Source organism: Microcaecilia unicolor, chromosome 1, assembly GCF_901765095.1.
Source record: "Microcaecilia unicolor chromosome 1, aMicUni1.1, whole genome shotgun sequence".
Classification (NCBI taxonomy): Eukaryota; Metazoa; Chordata; class Amphibia; order Gymnophiona; family Siphonopidae; genus Microcaecilia; species Microcaecilia unicolor.
In genome coordinates, this window is record NC_044031.1 from 718907457 (window position 1) to 718927498 (window position 20042).

Here is a 20042-nt window from a genome sequence, read left to right on the forward strand (position 1 = left end):
AAGTGGTCTATCAACCTCCTGGAACTCAGAGCCATTCGGTTGGCGCTTTTGGAGTTCATCCCGGTACTGGTGTTGGAGCCTGTACGGGTCCGGTCAGACAATGCCACGGCTGTGGCCTATGTCAACCGCCAGGGAGGTACCAAGAGCGCCCCTCTAGCCAAGGAGGCTATGAATCTTTGCCAGTGGGCGGAAGCGAACCTGGAGCAGCTTTCAGCGGCCCACATTGCCGGAGTCATGAATGTCAAGGCGGTCTTTCTCAGTCGCCATACCTTGGAGCCCGGAGAGTGGCAACTATCTGCTCAGGCGTTCTTGGACATCACGAAGCGCTGGGGCCAGCCGAGCCTAGATCTGATGGCGTCATCGGCCAATTGCCAAGTGCCGCGCTTTTTCAGCAGAGGACGGGACCCTCGATCCCTGGGAGTAGATGCTGTTCTCCAACAGTGGCCGACACAAGAGCTCCTCTATGTGTTCCCGCCCTGGCCCATGTTGGGCAGGGTGCTAGACCGGGTGGCAAAGCATCCCGGCAGGGTAATCCTGGTGGGTCCGGATTGGCCCAGACGTCCCTGGTATGCGGACTTGATCAGGCTCTCAGTCGACGATCCTCTGCGGCTGTCAGTGGAGCAGGGCCTGTTACGTCAGGGTCCCGTGGTGATGGAGGATCCCTCCCCCTTTGGTCTTACGGCCTGGCTATTGAGCGGCAGCGTCTGAGGAAGAAGGGTTTCTCAGACAAGGTCATCGCCACTATGCTAAGAGCGAGGAAGCGCTCTACTTCTACTGCTTACGCCAGGGTTTGGCGTATCTTTGCAGCGTGGTGTGAAGCAGGCTCACTTTCTCCCTTCACTGCTCCAATTTCTTCAGTGTTGGCGTTCCTGCAAGAAGGTCTGGAGAAAGGCCTGTCGCTCAGTTCCCTTAAAGTCCAGGTAGCGGCTCTGGCTTGCTTCAGGGGCCGCCTGAAGGGTGCTTCCCTGGCTTCGCAGCCAGATGTGGTGCGCTTTCTCAAGGGAGTTAATCACCTGCGCCCTCCTCTGCACTCAGTGGTGCCTGCGTGGAATCTCAACCTGGTGCTAAGAGCATTGCAGAAGCCGCCTTTTGAACCCTTGTCAAGGGCATCTCTGAAAGACCTGACGTGGAAAGCAGTCTTTTTGGTGGCTATCACTTCAGCCAGAAGAGTTTCCGAGCTCCAGGCGCTCTCATGTCGAGAGCCTTTTCTGCAGTTCACTGAGGCAGGAGTGACTATTCGCACAGTGCCTTCCTTTCTGCCCAAGATTGTTTCTCGCTTCCATGCGAATCAGCAGCTCTGTCTCCCTTCCTTTCGTAGGGAGGACTACCCAGAGGAGTACTCTGCTCTTAAATATCTGGATGTGAGGCGAGTCATCATCAGATACTTGGAAGTGACCAATGATTTCCGGAAATCGGATCATCTGTTTGTCCTGTTTGCAGGTCCTCGTAAGGGTCTGCAGGCTGCTAAGCCTACAGTGGCAAGATGGGTCAAGGAAGCCATTGCAGCGGCTTATGTGGCCGCAAGGAAGGTGCCGCCTATCCAGCTGAAGGCTCACTCCACGAGAGCTCAGGCGGCCTCGATGGCAGAGGCCGGATCCGTCTCCTTGGAAGAGATATGCAAGGCGGCAACTTGGGCTTCGGCTCATACATTCTCCAAGCATTACCGTTTGACGGTGGCTGCACGGGCGGAGGCCCGGTTTGGAGCTTCAGTGTTGAGGTCAGGGATTTCAATGTCCCGCCCTGGGTGAGTACTGCTTCGGTACATCCCACCAGTCTATGGATTGATCAGCTTGATGATATGGAAGGTAAAATTATGTATAATCATACCTGATAATTTTCTTTCCATTAATCATAGCTGATCAATCCATAGCCCCTCCCAGATATCTGTACTGTTTTTATTCTGGTTGCATTTCAGGTTCAAGTTTAGTCTTCAGTTACTTCAGAAAGACTTCGTGTTCAAGTTTTTTCACTTGGATTCTTCAAGAGTTGAGACGAGTTTGTGTTACAGTGAGCTGCTGCATTCCTCTCCCCCCCGTTTTACGGGGCTGGATTGAGACATAAATTCTGCCGGCACTCCCTCCCGCTTCGTGCGGCTGTAGGGCAGCTTTGTACCCCTCCCGCTTCGGCGGTGTTAGGGTCAGTCAGCTCCTCCCGCGGTTGCGGTTGCAGGATAAGCCAGATCCCCCCGCATCGGTGGGTGTGGTGTCCCTCCCCCGCTCCGCGGGGATGAGCTGGACGGATTCCCCTCCCCCACTTGTGTGGGGATGAGCTGGGTTAATTCCCCTCCCCCGTTTCGGCGGTGGTGAGCTGGGCAGAGTGTCCCTTCGTGGGTGTAATTCTCTAAGTGCTGAGTCCTGCGGATGGAGCTTTGATATCGACATACTGAGGAGTTTCCGGCAGCACATGACCACATATAGGGAGGCAAAAGTTTGCTCTCTATCTCCACCTGCTGGTAGATGGACACAACCCACCAGTCTATGGATTGATCAGCTATGATTAATGGAAAGAAAATTATCAGGTATGATTATACATAATTTTACCTTATAGAACCGTTTAAGCGGGTATTGTTTGACACTGATTTTTTTTTAGGTGCCATATATAGAATCTAGCCCTAACTGGGTAAGTGCCCGGATAAAGATGGAACAGCAAAAAGCTGTCCTAATTTTATCCAGCTAATTATCGGGGCACTGGTCTGAATATCAGTATCTCTCGGACAACTTTGGCAGCCAGCCAAGACCCGGAAATTCAGTGCCATTGCTCAGATTTGGTTTAGCATTGAATATCCATGGCAGTCTGCACCTTTAAAATTGCTGAGCACTGTGGGATGAATATCGGGCTGCATGAGAGTAATAGTAAAATGATATGACTGCAAGAAAACATGTTCAGAACATTGCTGCAAAATGCAGTGTAACATATAACATAGTAAAGACTTGCATGGTCCATCTAGTGTAAAGTAACATTAGACCAAGGGCCCGATATTCAGCCCATGGTGGTAAGTGGATTGTAAGCCCTCACATCTGCAGGATATTTAATGTCGGGGCATGTCTGGCTTCTGGCACTAAATATCCGGATTAGTGCGGCAATCCGAAAGCTAACCGTGTACCAGCCAACATTCAGACCATTGTCCTCCTGATTCTATAAAGGTTGCCAAAAATTGTGTGTTCACAGTTAGGTGCGTTCCCAATTTGCATGTGGAATTTAATAGAATAATGAGCCAATTAGTTGCAATAATTGGCTTTTTAGTAAGCTATTATTGGTATTAATTAGATTTAATTGAGACTAGTGCGTGTAAATTTAGGTGCGGAATCCACGCCTAAAACTTACACACAGTCCAAAAAAGGGAGTGTGGAAATGGGAGGGTTGTGGGTGTTTCAGGGGCATGGTTCTGAGTTATGAACATAATTACAGAATGGCACTCCACGTGTAAATTTAGGCATAGGCATTTGCACCACATTTTCATTGGTGCGAATGGCAGTGCCTAAAGTTATGCATGACCTTTCTGCTTAAGCTGTTATTTTATAAAGCACACAGAACTTTAGGTGTGGCTTTATAGAATACCGCTTACGTGGGTATTTTTCCGTGCTGATTCTGTAGGCACCACCCTGTGTGATTAGCTTGGTGGATAAAGTTAGGACAGCCTTTATCCACTCACTTAACTGATTAGTGGACTGAATACGACTGCTAATCAGCTTAGTAATAGCTCCACCAAACACTGCCCCAGACTAGGGAATGCCTGGTTAGAGCTGATATTCTGTGGCAATACCGAGTTAAATGCTGGTGAATATAGGTGACTGGCCAGTTTAGCAGTAGAGAGCTGCACAGGGATAGAAATTTCACCCATCCCCACCTATCACCAATGGAATCTAACCCATACCCACCTGTACCCGCTGAGATCCATTCCATCCCCACCAATCCCCACAATTAATCTCCTCCATCCCCACCCGTACCCACAGGATTTGACACTATTATTTACTTGCTTGCAGCCCTCTCTTTCCTCTCAACCCCAACAGCCTCCTGTGGTTTTTTGGATGGTATTCAGTATTCAACCAATAAGTGTTCCAAGAATCAGTCTGGTGTTCCGGCTGCCTCTCTGGGTATTCCAAGCCTCATTCTGGCGCTCCAACTCTTTCTCTTCGTACATTCCAAGCCTCATTCTGATGCCCCAATTGCCTCTTTCAGTGCATTCCAAGCCTCATTCTAGAGTCACCATAGACTTGGACTACACTCCCACGGGAATCCCAAATTAACTTCTTCCATCCCTGCGGGAATCCTGTGGAACTTCCATACCCATGGGAATCCCACAGGTTCCATGGTATTCCCGCAATTCCCATTCCCATGCAGCTCTCTACTCAGTAGGGTTTAACTGTGCAGGAGCCTTGTGCTGCCTTGTAAAACCCCTTTGAATATTCACCCCTAAATATCGACATACTTTTCTTAACATTGATGTTCTTGTTTGTGTACCTTTACAGCTGTCATCCTCCAGGCTGTATCCAGGAGGACAGATACATCTGAATGTTCCATCCAGATTCTGGCATGTTCCTGGAGCACATTTACCAGGTTCCACTATACATTCATTGATATCTAAGAAGAAAAAAAGACACCAGGAATGGCAAATTAATAAGGGTTTTTGTTTTTTTTTAACCTAGAGCTAGATTTAATGAGAAAAACAACCTGTTATTATGCAGTGGGGAAGCTACTGGTTCTAAACTAGCAGAACATTTGTACTGCAGTGAAACTAGCCAGTACAGTGACTGCGAAGAGGCTGACCCACTATGTAAAGGGTGGGGGGGGGGGGACATTATCTTTACCTATTTTATTTATTTGGATTCCTTAACTAACACTTTTCTTCCATTCTATGTCTATGGGGGGAAAAAAAGCTTAGCTAATCAGTCTTAAAGTAACATGAGTACCTGGGTGGGCGAGGGGCTCAGTTAAACATATTAATAAATGGATAAGCAGAATGCGATTAGTAGACTGAAGGTTGGATTAATAACCAGAGATTAGACTAAAATTAGATTACATAAAAGATAAGTACATAAAACAGGATTGATATCTAAGTAAAATTACATTGACAGAGAAGCTTAGATTACATGGAGCAGATAACATGACTTAGCTAAGAACATAGTGAAAACAAATACATATGTCAATAGTTAATCTGAATGTGAGGATAACATAGAGACCTACTAAAGTGTGGTAAAGCTTTGCGCTTATCCTGCGTTAGATGCAAAAATGGTAAGTGAAAAGCCTGTGCACTAACTGTAGTTGGCGTCCCCAGTTATTTATCACATGATAAACCCCAGATTCTACAGTGGTGGAAATAAGTATTTGATCCCTTGCTGATTTTGTAAGTGTGCCCACTGACAAAGACATGAGCAGCCCATAATTGAAGGGTAGGTTATTGGTAACAGTGAGAGATAGCACATCACAAATTAAATCCGGAAAATCACATTGTGGAAAGTATATGAATTTATTTGCATTCTGCAGAGGGAAATAAGTATTTAATCCCTCTGGCAAACAAGACCTAATACTTGGTGGCAAAACCCTTGTTGGCAAGCACAGCGGTCAGACGTCTTCTGTAGTTGATGATGAGGTTTGCACACATGTCAGGAGGAATTTTGGTCCACTCCTCTTTGCAGATCATCTCTAAATCATTAAGAGTTCTGGGCTGTCGCTTGGCAACTCGCAGCTTCAGCTCCCTCCATAAGTTTTCAATGGGATTAAGGTCTGGTGACTGGCTAGGCCACTCCATGACCCTAATGTGCTTCTTCCTGAGCCACTCCTTTGTTGCCTTGGCTGTATGTTTTGGGTCATTGTCGTGCTGGAAGACCCAGCCACGACCCATTTTTAAGGCCCTGGCGGAGGGAAGGAGGTTGTCACTCAGAATTGTACGGTACATGGCCCCATCCATTCTCCCATTGATGCGGTGAAGTAGTCCTGTGCCCTTAGCAGAGAAACACCCCCAAAACATAACATTTCCACCTCCATGCTTGACAGTGGGGACGGTGTGCTTTGGGTCATAGGCAGCATTTCTCTTCCTCCAAACACGGCGAGTTGAGTTCATGCCAAAGAGCTCAATTTTTGTCTCATCTGACCACAGCACCTTCTCCCAATCACTCTCGGCATCATCCAGGTGTTCACTGGCAAACTTCAGACGGGCCGTCACATGTGCCTTCCGGAGCAGGGGGACCTTGCGGGCACTGCAGGATTGCAATCCGTTATGTCGTAATGTGTTACCAATGGTTTTTGTGGTGACAGTGGTCCCAGCTGCCTTGAGATCATTGACAAGTTCCCCCCTTGTAGTTGTAGGCTGATTTCTAACCTTCCTCATGATCAAGGATACCCCACGAGGTGAGATTTTGCGTGGAGCCCCAGATCTTTGTCGATTGACAGTCATTTTGTACTTCTTCCATTTTCTTACTATGGCACCAACAGTTGTCTCCTTCTCGCCCAGCGTCTTACTGATGGTTTTGTAGCCCATTCCAGCCTTGTGCAGGTGTATGATCTTGTCCCTGACATCCTTAGACAGCTCCTTGCTCTTGGCCATTTTGTAGAGGTTAGAGTCTGACTGATTCACTGAGTCTGTGGACAGGTGTCTTTCATACAGGTGACCATTGCCGACAGCTGTCTGTCATGCAGGTAACGAGTTGATTTGGAGCATCTACCTGGTCTGTAGGGGCCAGATCTCTTACTGGTTGGTGGGGGATCAAATACTTATTTCCCTCTGCAGAATGCAAATAAATTCATATACTTTCCACAATGTGATTTTCCGGATTTAATTTGTGATGTGCTATCTCTCACTGTTACCAATAACCTACCCTTCAATTATGGGCTGCTCATGTCTTTGTCAGTGGGCAAACTTACAAAATCAGCAAGGGATCAAATACTTATTTCCCCCACTGTATAAAGGCCACCCATCCCACATCCACATGCAAAATAATTACTTAATGAGCTCTTAACAATCCATTCTTAATGTTAATTGGCACTAATTACGACTTATGCATGGATCTGCCTATGCACGATTCAATAACACTGTGCACCCAAACTGTCTTGCGCAGAACTCACAAGGGGCGTGGCCAGGGGCACTCCCAAAATTTAGGCGCAGTGTTATAAAATAGAGACACTTACGCCCCAATTGCCATTAGTTGCGTGTAGCATTTACAGCTGGTTTCAGCAGGCATAAGTCCTCACACCCAAAGTAGGGTGCGGGAATCCCCGCTAAGCCCTGTTCTATAAAGATTGCTTAGCACTAAGCAACCTGTATAGAATTGGCACTTAACCACTAATTCTATAAAAAGCACTAAAAAATGTGCATGCAAATTTGGATGTGTGTCCAATTTGCATGAACATTTTAATTGAATAACGAGCTAATTAGTGCCAATAATTGGATTTTAACAAGCAATTAATGGCACTAATTAGATTCAATTACTTTTTATGCGTGTACATGTAGGCGCAAATTTTATGTGCAGGTTGGAAAAGGGCGGACTGACCATTTGGGCAACCAGGCAGTGCCTGAGGGCCCAAAGGCTCTAGGGGGCCCAGAGGCTCTGCCCGGATGCCTGCCGCACACTACACCCCTCCTCGGTCCTACCTTTAAAGACGAGTCGCTGGTGATCTAGTGGCCTCTGCAGGGGGAACATGTTCTTTCCTGTCCATTGTGCTGCTGCTATTCCCCCTGCCCGGCACCACTATATTTTAAAAATGGCAGCTGAGACTCCCTGCGGAAGTCTTGCAAGACTGTCAAGACCCGCAAGACTACTGCGGGAAGTCTCAGCCACCATTTTGAAAACACAGCGGTGCCAGCAGGCGGGGGAATAGCGGTAGTGCAGAAGGCAGGAAAGAACATGCTTCCTCCCCACCCCCCACCTCAGAGACCACTAGACCATCAGGGCCCTTCAGGTAGAACCAGAGCAGTGGGGGTGACAGCTGCGGCAGTAGGGGGGAGCAGCAGCATGGCAGTAGGGGGGTATCGGGCAACGGCAAGGCAGGGGGCCCAGATCACCCTCAGTGCCCGGGAGTCCAGTCCACTCTCAGTCTGCCCCTGGAAAAGGGGGTATGGAAATGGAAGGGCCATGGGCAGATTGGGGCAGATCAGGGGTGCGTAATTATAGAATAAGGGGGTGCTGTGTCTAAATATAGGCGTGGGCATTTGCACCAGTTTTCATTGGTGCAAATGGCCATGATTAAATGTAGGCACGATCCCTAGGCTTAAGTGCTATTCTATAAATCGCACGGTTTATAGAATACTGCAATGCACTTTTTTTGTGCCAATTTTTTATGAGCCATTTATAGAATTTCCCCCCCTCTAGCACAGATCTGAATTGTACCTAACTGCCAGTGCCATTTACTGAATCTGGCCATATACAGAATCTCCCCCTTTACCTGTAATGTGCCATTCGCACCTCCTCCCATAACATGGTATAAAGCTGTCACATGAATTAATGTGCAGTAACCTTTTACCATTCTTTAGTGGACACTATCCTACCCTTGGAGCACATGTGTGTTATTCTATTTTAAAGTCAATGCAGAATGACAGCAGGTTTACACATTAAAAATATAAATGAGCTATGTTGCATGGAAATGCATGCAACACAGTTCAGGAATATTAAAATAGGGTTGCCCAGCCCTCCCAATTGCAATTAAAAACAAAGCTCCTGGGTCATAGTGGGGATCGTGAATAAGTTACAGATGCTATAGTGGTACTGAGGTCTGAGGATGTATATTTTATTTTATTTGGTTTCTTGAAAATTCCTCTAATTCTTTTCTTGTTCTGCCAGTATATATTATTCTTTGTATCTCTGGATGATTGCTTTGAGGGTAGTTGTAGTCTATTCTATGAATCAAAGGAGGTGTCTATTTCCTTTATCAAATACTAGCACAGCAGGTAAGATATGTACATATAAATTTAGACGTGAGTTCATCAGTATCCTACAATTTAAGTGTGTAAGTGTGCCCTGCTTACACTCTAAGGAGGAAGGATTCTGGGGGATCATTGCAGAACACATCTGGCTTTGTTAATGCTGATGGTTCCTGGTGTTTGGTCACATAGGCCTAACAGTGCCAGCAGTGATGCGTTGTAGTATCTTCTGCAAATCCCATAATTTACTGCTCTTTGAAACATTGGATGATTAATGTGGGGTTCTGCAGAATACAATGCCCACATGAAAACTGGCTGATAATGTGTAATACTGTAAAGTGGAAAAAAAGAAAAACAAAAAAGGCAACAGTCTACTTGCTACATAAAAGTCTGTTATAAAAAGTAGACCAATACACATATATAAAAACAAAGAAATAATTTATTCAAACCAAGATAAAAGCTTGTTTGGTGACTGAGGGAGAAATAGTGTTTTCTCTTTTTTAAAAAAATGGGAAGCCACAGCACAGATAGTATTGCTGTGGCATTTTGATCCAGAGCAGTGTCTGCTGACAAGTAGTCAGCTTTAATCTATGTGATGTTATGGGAGATGGCAGCATGGAGTAAAGCAGATGTATAAGTATATTTACTATAGAATGAGTTATGGTCTTTTGAAAGTTAGTTTCATTTATGCAGCCATGTCTTTTGATGATGTTATAGTAAAGGCTGATAAAGTTTTAGGATCCAAGGTGGTCTATTTGTAGAAGATTTATAACAGTGAGTAATTGAATGCTTTACACCATGAAATATAGTCAATTGATGATATGATGAGAATTTTAATTGAGCTGACTGGTGAGATGTAGAGTTTGTGATAAATGGGCTGATCAAGACGGGATTAATGTATATCTTTTAAATTTTGTTTTAGGCTTTTTTTGAAGGAGTATGTTGATCACCCCTGATTTGTAGGTATGTATTGATACATTATTGGATTTGATTAAATCCATCCAACGTTTTATACACTTTTATATGTTTGGAAAGTGGCTTGTCTTATCTCCTCCTCCATTTTACTTTTGAATGTGTAATGCATTTATTGTACTTTATTTTATCATTTGCTGTTATGATGTACATATATATATATATATATATGTACATAACTTGAGATGATGTTATCACTATTTTTATGTTTTTATTTGTAGTTTTACCCCTGACGCAGCCTGAGGGCGAAACGTGGCCACGTCGGGTACTGCTTTTATCTTGGTTTGAACAAATTATTTCTTTGTTTTTATATATGTATACTGTAAAGTGGCACAGTATATTGGCCCCTTAACTGTGATGGCAAATATATAAAAATGACTGCAGCAGTACGAAAATATCACAATTCCACAACAACTGTGTTTCACCTCTAAACACTTAATTTAGCTTGTACTTGCATGGAACCTATCCTATTGCTTCAGATAGAGAAGACATTTGGGGGCCCTGTTTACTAAGGTACAATAGCGTTTTTAGCACGCGCTAATGCTAGAGACACCCATAGGAATATATGGATGTCTCTAGCATTAGCAGATGCTAATTTTTAGTGTGCGCTAAAAACGCTAGCGCGCCTATAAGACAGCTTAGTAAACAGGGCCCTTACTTTGCATAGCCCCCCTTAAAATACATGCAACGCTCTGTAATGTGCTTGAGCTTGTTTGGCCACGTTATTTTTTTAGATCACAGCTTTGATGTCTGCACTTACCAATACAAGTCCTCCCGTCATTTGAAAGCTCATAGCCCTCGTTACACAGACACTGGAAAGACCCAACTGTGTTTATACAACGGCCATTCCTGCACTGTGCCCCATTTCCAAAGGTACATTCATCCACATCTGAAAAGACAGAATCACAATGAGTTCTTTGGCATGCATCCACAGCAATCAAAATATGTTTAATAGAAAGTAATAGTGGTGGGCAGGACTAACATTTTTCTTTTGTTTAGTTTCCCATGTCATTTTTAATGATTTTTGTCCATCTTATATGATGTCTCTTTTTTTTGTTTGCTCAAATAGCGTGCTCTATTACTGAAATAGGGCATATACCGATCATTAGTGTGCACTAACGAGTAACAGTACGCACTATTGATAACATGGGGGGGGGGGGGGGAGGAATTTCAGGTTTTTTTGCTGCCATTTTGGGTTACAAATGACATGGCATGCAAACGCATGTTGTTTTCATTTCACACGTCATTTCAATTGAAAGCACATCTCTAGCAAAAAATACAGGGCCCTTTTTACCAAGCTGCGGCAAAACGGGGCCTGCGCTGGCGCGTGTTTTTCACGCATGCCAAGGCCCCATTTTACCGCAGTGGGTAAAAGGGAACTCTCTCTTTCCTGCAGGAAATGGCCATGCAGAAAGTAAAGCACTTGCTGCGCAGCCATTTCATGAGGGTGCCCTTGTGGTGGTAAAGGCTTCCGCGTTAACCCGGTGGCAACTGGGAAGAGCACGGCACTGCCCGATTACTGCTGGGTACACTCCAGCACTACAAAAATAAATATATTTTTGTAGCGCCGGATATGACGGCGCACTAGGGGTGGAAAGTTCTGCCAGGCTGCTGCGGTAGCCCGGCGGTACTTCCTGTTTAGAGGGCGGTAAGCCCGCGCTGGGCTTACCTCCGCTTAGTAAAAGGGGCCCACAGGGAGCAATATTCCAAGCGATTTAACCAACCAGAAACGACTCCTGGCCGGTTAAATTGCGTGTTCGGAGCTAACTGCTAATTTCCAACAGCACTTAACCAGTTAGTGCTGCTGAAAATTACCAATTAGCGCCAAACTGAAAAACAGATATTTTGTGGTGTTCCGAGGGCGGAGTCGGCACTAGGTCACTTAAGTGCTGATATTCAGCACTTAACCGAACAGGTCAACCACATGAACAGAACGCATAAAATTCAGTCTTATCTGCAGGGCCGCTGAGAGACCGGGCCGGGCCCCCTGGGCAAGGCCGCCCCCGAGGCCCCGCCCCCGAGGTCGTCGCCGTCGCCGCCCCCCCCTTCGTCCACCACCGGGCCAGGCCCCCTGATTTCAAATCATAGCGCCTCACCTCGACCTCGCGCCGTGTGAAAGAAGCGCAGCAGCGGCAGTCTGCAGATCGCCTCCCTTTGGGCCTTACGTCCCTGTATCCCGCCCTCGTCTGACGTAACTTGCGTGAGGGTGGGACACAGGGAGGGAAGGCCTGAAGGGAGGCGATCTGCAGACTGCCACTGCTGCGCTTCTTTCACACGGAGCGAGGTCAAGGTGAGGTGCTATGATTTGAATTCAGGGGGGGCCCGGCCCAGTGGTGGACGGAAGGGACTGTGGCGCTGGGCCTCCCTTAGAGGCCCGGGCCCAGGGAATTGTGTCCCACCCTACCCCCCATCTCGGCAGCCCTGCTTATCTGTATGAGGTAACCCATAGCTGGTTAATTGCTGAATATCGCACTTAACCGGCTGTGCGTAGCTGGCTCTGCAAACGCAGAAATTCAATGCCAGTTCCCACACATGGCCCAGCATTAAATTTCCAGATTTAATGCAGGCGGCAGTCAGCAAAATGCCGACTGGCACAAGCTGAATATTGGGCCCATAGTTACTATTCACTAGTGTTCTATGAAATTCATAATGAAAAAGGGCAGCTACAACAGAATTTGTTTGAATTTACTCTATGAAACCACATTTCACCAAAGGGCTTTCTTCTGACCTTAAAAAAAAAAAACTAAACTCTTTTTGGAAAAGATGGGAATTTAAACCATATCAGAAGGACTCAACTGTTTAAAAGTCTATAATGGAATATTCTTCAATGGACTTTTGTTTCCACAGTAGATTTTACAGCAGGGTTCAAAGTTTAATGAATCTTAGAGAGAAAGTCAAAACCTTTGTTAATATTGAAAGAAAATCACTGCATTAAGTTATTTCAAGATGGATTTGCTATCTGAACCCTAGCAAATTCTGTAGTTTAGCATAGCTCCCTGAAGGAGCAGAAACCTCTTAAAGCTTTTAGAACTAGGCCTGACTGATACCAGTGACATAGCTACATGGGGCCCCCCAAATTTGCTCTGGGACCCTGGTTTGGCTGGTATTTACAGCGGCGGTGCTTCAGCTGGCTGGGGTTGGGGACCTCCGCCAGCCAAGATATGTTACAGTGGCGGCAGTGGGTGGGGAACGGCAGGACGACGGGGGTTGTGGGCTAAAATGTGCCCCCCACTTTGGGCTCTGGCCCCCTCCCACCTCGAGGTCTGGCTACGCTCTTGGCTGATACCTGTGTGGGAAACCACTGGGAAAATCCAGTCGCTGTGGGCTGTAGAAGGCAATAGCAACCCAGTGCGGTAGCTTTTCAAGAATCTGATGCTTACATAATAGACCAAAGTTACAAAGGTCTGTGGGTTAAGTACATAAAGTATTAAAATGTACTCTGCACACTCTTCCTCTTAGACTGTGCAGAGTGGATTGTGGGGCAAATGTGTGGTGGGGGGGGAGAGGCACATGGGTCCGTTAGTCTGAAGTGAGGTGCCACTTCTCAACGAAAAGCAGATTGTGGCTGGAAGCAGTGAGGAGAAGGAGCATGGTGGATGTGTGAGGAAGTGTGCAGCAGTGGGAACTTTGCTGGTGACTGGCTGGATGTGCCCCGAAGACTGGGTGGAAACCCTGGCTTAGAGGGAACAATGCCTGTACTTAAGTTTTTCAAGAGGACTTGGCACTATAAAATTGAAGCTTGTAAAATATCATTATAAAATTGAAGGGGTCTTATGCTTAAGGACCTCTCTGGTGCCCAGAAGCTGTTAGTCAGAGTCATTACCCAGTGGGATGCTGCTGCTTTTTGCACTTCACTTTTCAATTCTACCAGAGGCAAAAAGATTGAGGCCAACTATATTAGTCAGACCTGAGGCTGGCGCCGTTTTCTTGTATAGCAGATTCTGCCTTTATAAGAAAAATGGTGCCAGCCTCAGGTCAGCCAGTGGAATTTGACAATGACAAATGGCAGGGCAGAAGCAACAAGGGATCACTCATATAAGTAGATAGTGGGGTGGGGGAGGTCAACCCTGAGTCCAGGAGGCCTTTATTTTTTCCCAAATATAGTTGGTAGGGGAGAGGGATCTGACATTTTTTCATTATTTGATCTTTACTTTTTAAAAATTTGTGTTTATTTGCGCTGATTTAAGGAAATGAAGCAAACAACAAATCAAATTAAAAAAAAACAAAACAAAGTAGCAGAATACACTCCTAGCTATTACAAAATGTTGTAAAGTAATGTGAGTTCACCTCTAACTAGATACGTACTGCTCTTAATCTAGTAGATATTAACATGTCTCATCTGTTTGAAAAAGCCCATTTACTAAATTAAGCGGCCCTTTTACTAAAACACGTTAGACCATTTTTAACACCACCCTAAAATAGAGCTTTTTTTCTTTTTTGCAGATCCCACGCTAATTTTTCCATTAGTGTGCAGTAGTTACTGCCTCCTATTTGGAAAGCGCCAACACCCAGATTCTAGAAATGGCACCCAAAGTTAGCTGCACAATTGGGCACGTGGTTATAGAATAGGGTCAGTTATATGAATAACTTTATTGTCTAATTAGCGCTAAATTGGCACTTTATTTATTTTATCACATTTATACCCCACATTTTCCCACATGTTTGCAGGCTCAATGTGGCTCACATTAAACCGAGAAGACAATCGCCAACCCGGTTATTAATCAATTAAAAGATATTGTGGTAAACAGAGAGTGTAAAAGAACAGGTTGAAAGGAGAGAAAAGGGAAAGGAAAAAGAGTCCAAAATAGTCCATTAATGTATTGCTTTGGAGGACTTTAGGATTTATGTTGGATCCTGGGAGTAGGCTTTCTTAATTGGTGATAAGTATCAATAATTGTCCTTAACAAGTACTAATTGGCAATAATTTGTAGTTATGTGCATAACTGATTTACATCCCTATTCTATAAACTGAGCGTGTGCAACTCTAAAGGGGGTGTGGATCTGGGAGGGATATGAATGTGTACCAAGCAATTAGATGCAATGTTATAAAATACTGTCAATTATGTGACTAACTGCCTATACGTAGACATGAGTATTTTCACCAGCCTTTGAGCTCATGTAAATGCTCGCACGTAAGCTTAGATGTGAAAATGCAGACTTACACTAGTATTCTATAATAGCAGCTCTAAATGGAACCTACCCTTATAGAATTCATGCTTAGGGCTAGATTCTATATATATGGCGCCTGAAATATCGGTGCTGAAAATATTTCCACCTAGCAGGTTTATAGAATATGCCTAGCGGCTATGCCTGCGCCTAACTTTAGGCGCATCCATTTATGCCAAGTAAAACTTGGTGTAAATACCGGCACCTAAGTTAGGCGTATTCTTTAACCCTGCACATAGATTTTCAGAATGCCCACAGCCCGCCCATTCCAAACCCATGGCCATGCCCCTCTTAGACAATGCACATTAGAATTTACATGCACCACTTTACAGAATATGCTTAGCAAGTTGTGTGCATACATTCTAATTAATGCCAATAAGTGTGAATAATTCCTTGTTAAATGGCAATTATCGGCACTGATTGGCTTTTTAAGTAAAATGTGCACACAAATCCAGAATATGACTGGATTTGCATGCACTATTTCAGTCGCACTATAGAGAATCCGGGGGTTAGTGTGCATCATTCTGGTGCCTAAATTTCAGTGCCATTTCTTGAGTTTACCCCTAAGTTAGCTCTGCATTAACCAGCTAGCAAGCGCTAATCGGAATACGCTAGGTGATTAATACAGACATGCTCATTCCCTGCCCATGGCATACCCCCTTCCCTCCCAAAATTCATTAACACGCACTTAGTGCAAAATTACCGCAAAATGCTTTAATGTGTTTTGTGATAAGCGTTTTCCCACATACTAAGCATGCATTAGAGCTTAATGCCCTTTAGTAAAAGAGCCCATAACTTAGAAATGTCATTAGTTAACCAGCATCCTTAAAACATACTTCCTAGTCAGCTATCTGCTTTATTTCTTTATAATGTTTTATTTTGTCATCACTTACCAATGCAGTCGTTATTATGGGAAAGGATGAATCCATCAAAGCAACGGCAGTTATAAGACCCAATGGTATTCCGACAAGTTCCATTACCACACGGATCTCTTTCACATTCATTAATATCTGGGGAAAAAAAACAAGGCATTAATTTCTACCACAGACATAGAAGAAAATAATAAAGATCTGAGTTTCAACGCACTTGTTCAAAAATTTACATGGATTCAATAGATAAAAATATACCGGTCAATATTCAGTCAGAAGTGGTTAGCATTTTTTAAAATGCTGACCATCACTGGCTAAATTAGGCTCCAATATTCAATGACGGGCCAAATCCAGGAGCAGATGTTGAATATCAGTATCTGACCAGACTTCTGCAGGCCACAGGGGCTTATGCGGATCCTAGCTGAATATCGGCTGGGACCGGCATAAGCAGAGTGTGCATGTCCCCTCCCATCCCTTGCCCCAACACCAGCTCCAATCCTATGATCCCCCTCCCAATACCCCCAGCATCATCCACCCTGACACCAGCCCTAATCCTCTGATCCTTCTCCCAACCCCTACCCTGGCACAAGGATCAACTTCCTCTCCCCCTCAGGACCAGTTAGAGGATGCCCCCTCCAAAGGCCTACCTTACTCCCTTGGTGGTTCAGTGGGGTGATAGGGGCAGGAGTGAACCCCACTTGCTCCCTACTCTAGTGCCTCCATAGTAGAAATGGCCGCTGAAACCTCCAGTGGGAGTTTCACAGTACTAGTGTAGTGGCAATTTCTGCTATGGAACCACTAGGGGCTAGAGTAAGCGGGGTTCGCTCCTGCCGCCATCACCATACTGGACCACCAGGGAGTAAGATAGGCCTGGGGGGTTCTTCTTTAACTGGTCCTTGTGCTGGGGTAGGGGTTTGGGAGAGGGATAGGAGGATTGGATATGGTGTTGGGGCAGAGGAAGGGGGATCAGAGGACTGACGTCAGGGGATTTAGACAGAGATCAGAGCTCTCCAGATTGGGAGGAAGTGAGGGCAGGACAGTGTACATTGCAGGCTGGTACCCAGAAATTCTGCAGGTGGAAGCCAATATTTAATGCTGTAATCTGCAGAACTACCTGGGTCAAGTTAGGACTGCTTTTTATGCGGTCCTATATGTCCAGTTAGCTATGTGATTTCTGGCACTGAATATTGCTGGCACCCACATAACTCTTGGCTCTGCCCCCTATAAAATCCCTGACTTGCCCACTTGGAACATGGCCTATGAGTAGGGTTACCATATGTCTGGATTTACCCGGACATGTCCTCTTTGAGGACATGTCCGGGTAACCGGGCGGGTTTTGCCAATCTGCCCGTTTGTCCGGATTTCTGGACAAATGAGCAGGCTGGCGGGCGGGCCGTCCAATGCTAGCCTGCCAGCCCTCCCCTCCCCTTACTTACTACTCTACTGCCCTGGTGGTCTAGTGACCTCTTCCGCCTTCGGGGTAGGAAAGAGCCCCCTCTTTCCTGCCCGGAGCGCTGCCCTGCATTCTGTTGCTGATCTCGGTGCTGATTCATAATGGCCACCGAGAGTTGAAGCAACCTCGTGAGACTTCAACTCTTGGCGGCCATTTTGAATCAGTGCCGAGATCAGCAACAGGATGCAGGGCAGTGCTCTGGGCAGCAAAGAGGGGGCTCTTTCCTGCCCCGAAGAGGTCACTAGACCACTAGGGCAGTAGAGTAAGGTAAGGGAAGGGGGGTGACGGGGAGAGGAGTGGAGGGGGGGGGTGACAGGGTGTGTGACAAAGGGGAGGGGAATATGTGACAGGGGGTGGTGCGAAGGTGTGAAAGGGGCGGGGCGGGTGTGAAAGGGGTGGGGTGTGGTGGGGCGGGGCATGTGTCCTCTTTTTTGGGGGACCAAATATGGTAACCCTACCTATGAGTGCTGATAATCAGCAGCACTGTCCAATTATGTGCCACTGAATATTGGCAGCTGGGTGGGCACCAGGGGCGTATCTGGACTCTGGCGGTAGGGGGGGCCAGAGCCAGAGGGAGGGGCACATTTTAGCCCCCCCCCCCCGGTGCCACCGATCCCCCCCGCCATTTCCGGACCCCCTCGCCACTGCCAGACCCCCCCTCGCCACCAATGACACTCTCCACCCCCTCTCGCCGCCGCCAACCCTCCCCCGCTGCTGTCACTTACCTTTGCTGGCGGAGGACCCCAACCCCCCGCCAGCCGAGGTCCTCTCTTCCATGCAGGCTGCAAGTTGCAATGCTTCCTGTTCTTCTGAGTCTGACGTCCTGCACGTACAACGCGCAGGATGTCAGACTGAGTTCCAAATTCTGAGTCTGACGTCCTGCATGTTGTACGTGCAGGACGTCAGACTCAGAAGAACAGGAAGCGTTGCAACTTGCATCCTGCACGGAAGAGAGGACTTCGGCTGGCGGGGGCTTGGGGTCCCCCGCCAGCAAAGATCGGCGATGGGTTGGTGGCGGGCAGGCGGGAGGTGGAGAGGGTCGGTGGTAGGGGGGTCCAGGGCGAAATCTGCGGGGGCCCAGGCCCCTGTGGCCCCACGCAGATACGCCCCTGTTGGGCATAAGCGATTTAAATGGTCAGGAGGCTCTACTGCCTGTTTAAATTGCTTTGAATATTAACCAGATACTTTTTCAAAGTTTCTCTTAAAAAGGTTTAATCCTAAAGTTTATCTTTTCTGTTCAAAAATACAGTATCGCATGCACGCATAGATAAAATATAAAAATCCAAATGACTGTTCTGCAATAGCTGTGTCCCATTCATGGAATATAAGAGAGCAGAAGGATGCTCAGTTTGCTTGGTCGAGGCTCACTGTGGGAATGGGATGCTTCTTCTGAAAGGCACAGATGTCAATGCTCCTTCATGGATGCAACTGTAGCAAGGGAGGCTTAGGGCCCGTTTACTTGAGTGTGCTAAGCAGCTGAAGGGCAATTTTATAAACTAGGTACTAACACATCCTATATGTCCATTGGGCCAGATTCTATATTTGGCGTTGAAAAAAGTTGCGCGGATGAAAAACCTGCCTATGTGTATTTTATAAACTGCTCCTAAAGTTAGGAGTGGTTTACAGAATGCGCATAGCTCCATCCATGTGACTAAAATTTAGGTGCAGTCATTTACACCAAATAATCAACTTCAAGTACATATCAAAAACCGAATCAATTAATACATTCTTTATAAGACGCTTTTTAGGACATGCTGCTAATGGTGTCTTGAAGAATTATCCCCAGTGAATATGAATTTGGAATAGTTGTAGAGGTAATTGAGAAGTAGGGAACAATACTCACCCACGCACATGGTCTGGTCAGGAGTGGTCTTGAATCCATTATGACAAATGCAGTGGTATCCTCCAACTGTGTCAACGCACTGTCCATGGCTACATAAATTGGGAGTTTCTTGGCATTCATTCCGATCTTTATTTTGAAAGAAAGTAAACATTATATAAATGAGATTATGGAAGGCTTGGAAGGGAACCTTTAACAAAGCAGAATCTTCTGACCGAGCTAACATTAATGCTGCCAGTGAAAGCTATGTAAATTCTGCAGCGCCGAATAAGCTAAAAATTATTTTTAAAAAACATACTGTCATTTAAGCAACAGTATCAGGGAGTATGATAAGAACTAGAAAAAGATAGTCCAAGGCAAATACTCTCAGACTTCAGCCCAGTCTTAATGACCTTTCACCTTTAGTGCAATCTGGACCCTCCTCCTTGTTAAATAATTACTTATTAACCTAGGGGCCCTTTAACTAAAGTGTGGGAAGATTTGCAATTACAGTGCTTTAGCTACAAAAACTAGTGCACAGTAAGTGCAAACCTGTGCGGTAAATGCCCAGCATCTGCCCTGCATTTGCCATACAAGGCAGACACTTAATGTACAGATACCATTTTACATGCAGCAGCAGATAGTATGAGAGCTCCTACTCAATCTGCCACAGCATGTGACACGTGCCGGCTCAATCAACAACAACAACAAAATACTGCTGTGGCAGCATACCCCTGAACCCCCCCCCCCCCCCCCCCACCATTCCCCTGTTCCAATCCCTCCAAATCACAACCCATCATCATCATCTCCCCTCAAGCCCCAAATCACACCCCCCATATCCCCTTGGTTTGATCCTCTCCAAGTCGCAACCATCCCACTGATCCCCCTCCCCAAGTCACAAAACCCTAC

General features: G+C 46.0%; 1 protein-coding gene across 1 annotated transcript in view; it reads right to left on the minus strand.

Annotated features, from left to right (window-relative positions):
• FBN1 (fibrillin 1) overlaps nucleotides 1-20042 on the minus strand; it is a 415078-nt gene that overhangs the window by 61106 nt on the left and 333930 nt on the right. The window contains exons 46-49 of the mRNA XM_030189555.1: nucleotides 19158-19283; nucleotides 15886-16002; nucleotides 10587-10715; nucleotides 4462-4581 (exon numbers count right to left, since the gene is read on the minus strand). Of these exons, the coding sequence (XP_030045415.1) occupies nucleotides 4462-4581; nucleotides 10587-10715; nucleotides 15886-16002; nucleotides 19158-19283 (492 nt within the window). The remainder of the gene's footprint in view (nucleotides 1-4461; nucleotides 4582-10586; nucleotides 10716-15885; nucleotides 16003-19157; nucleotides 19284-20042) is intronic.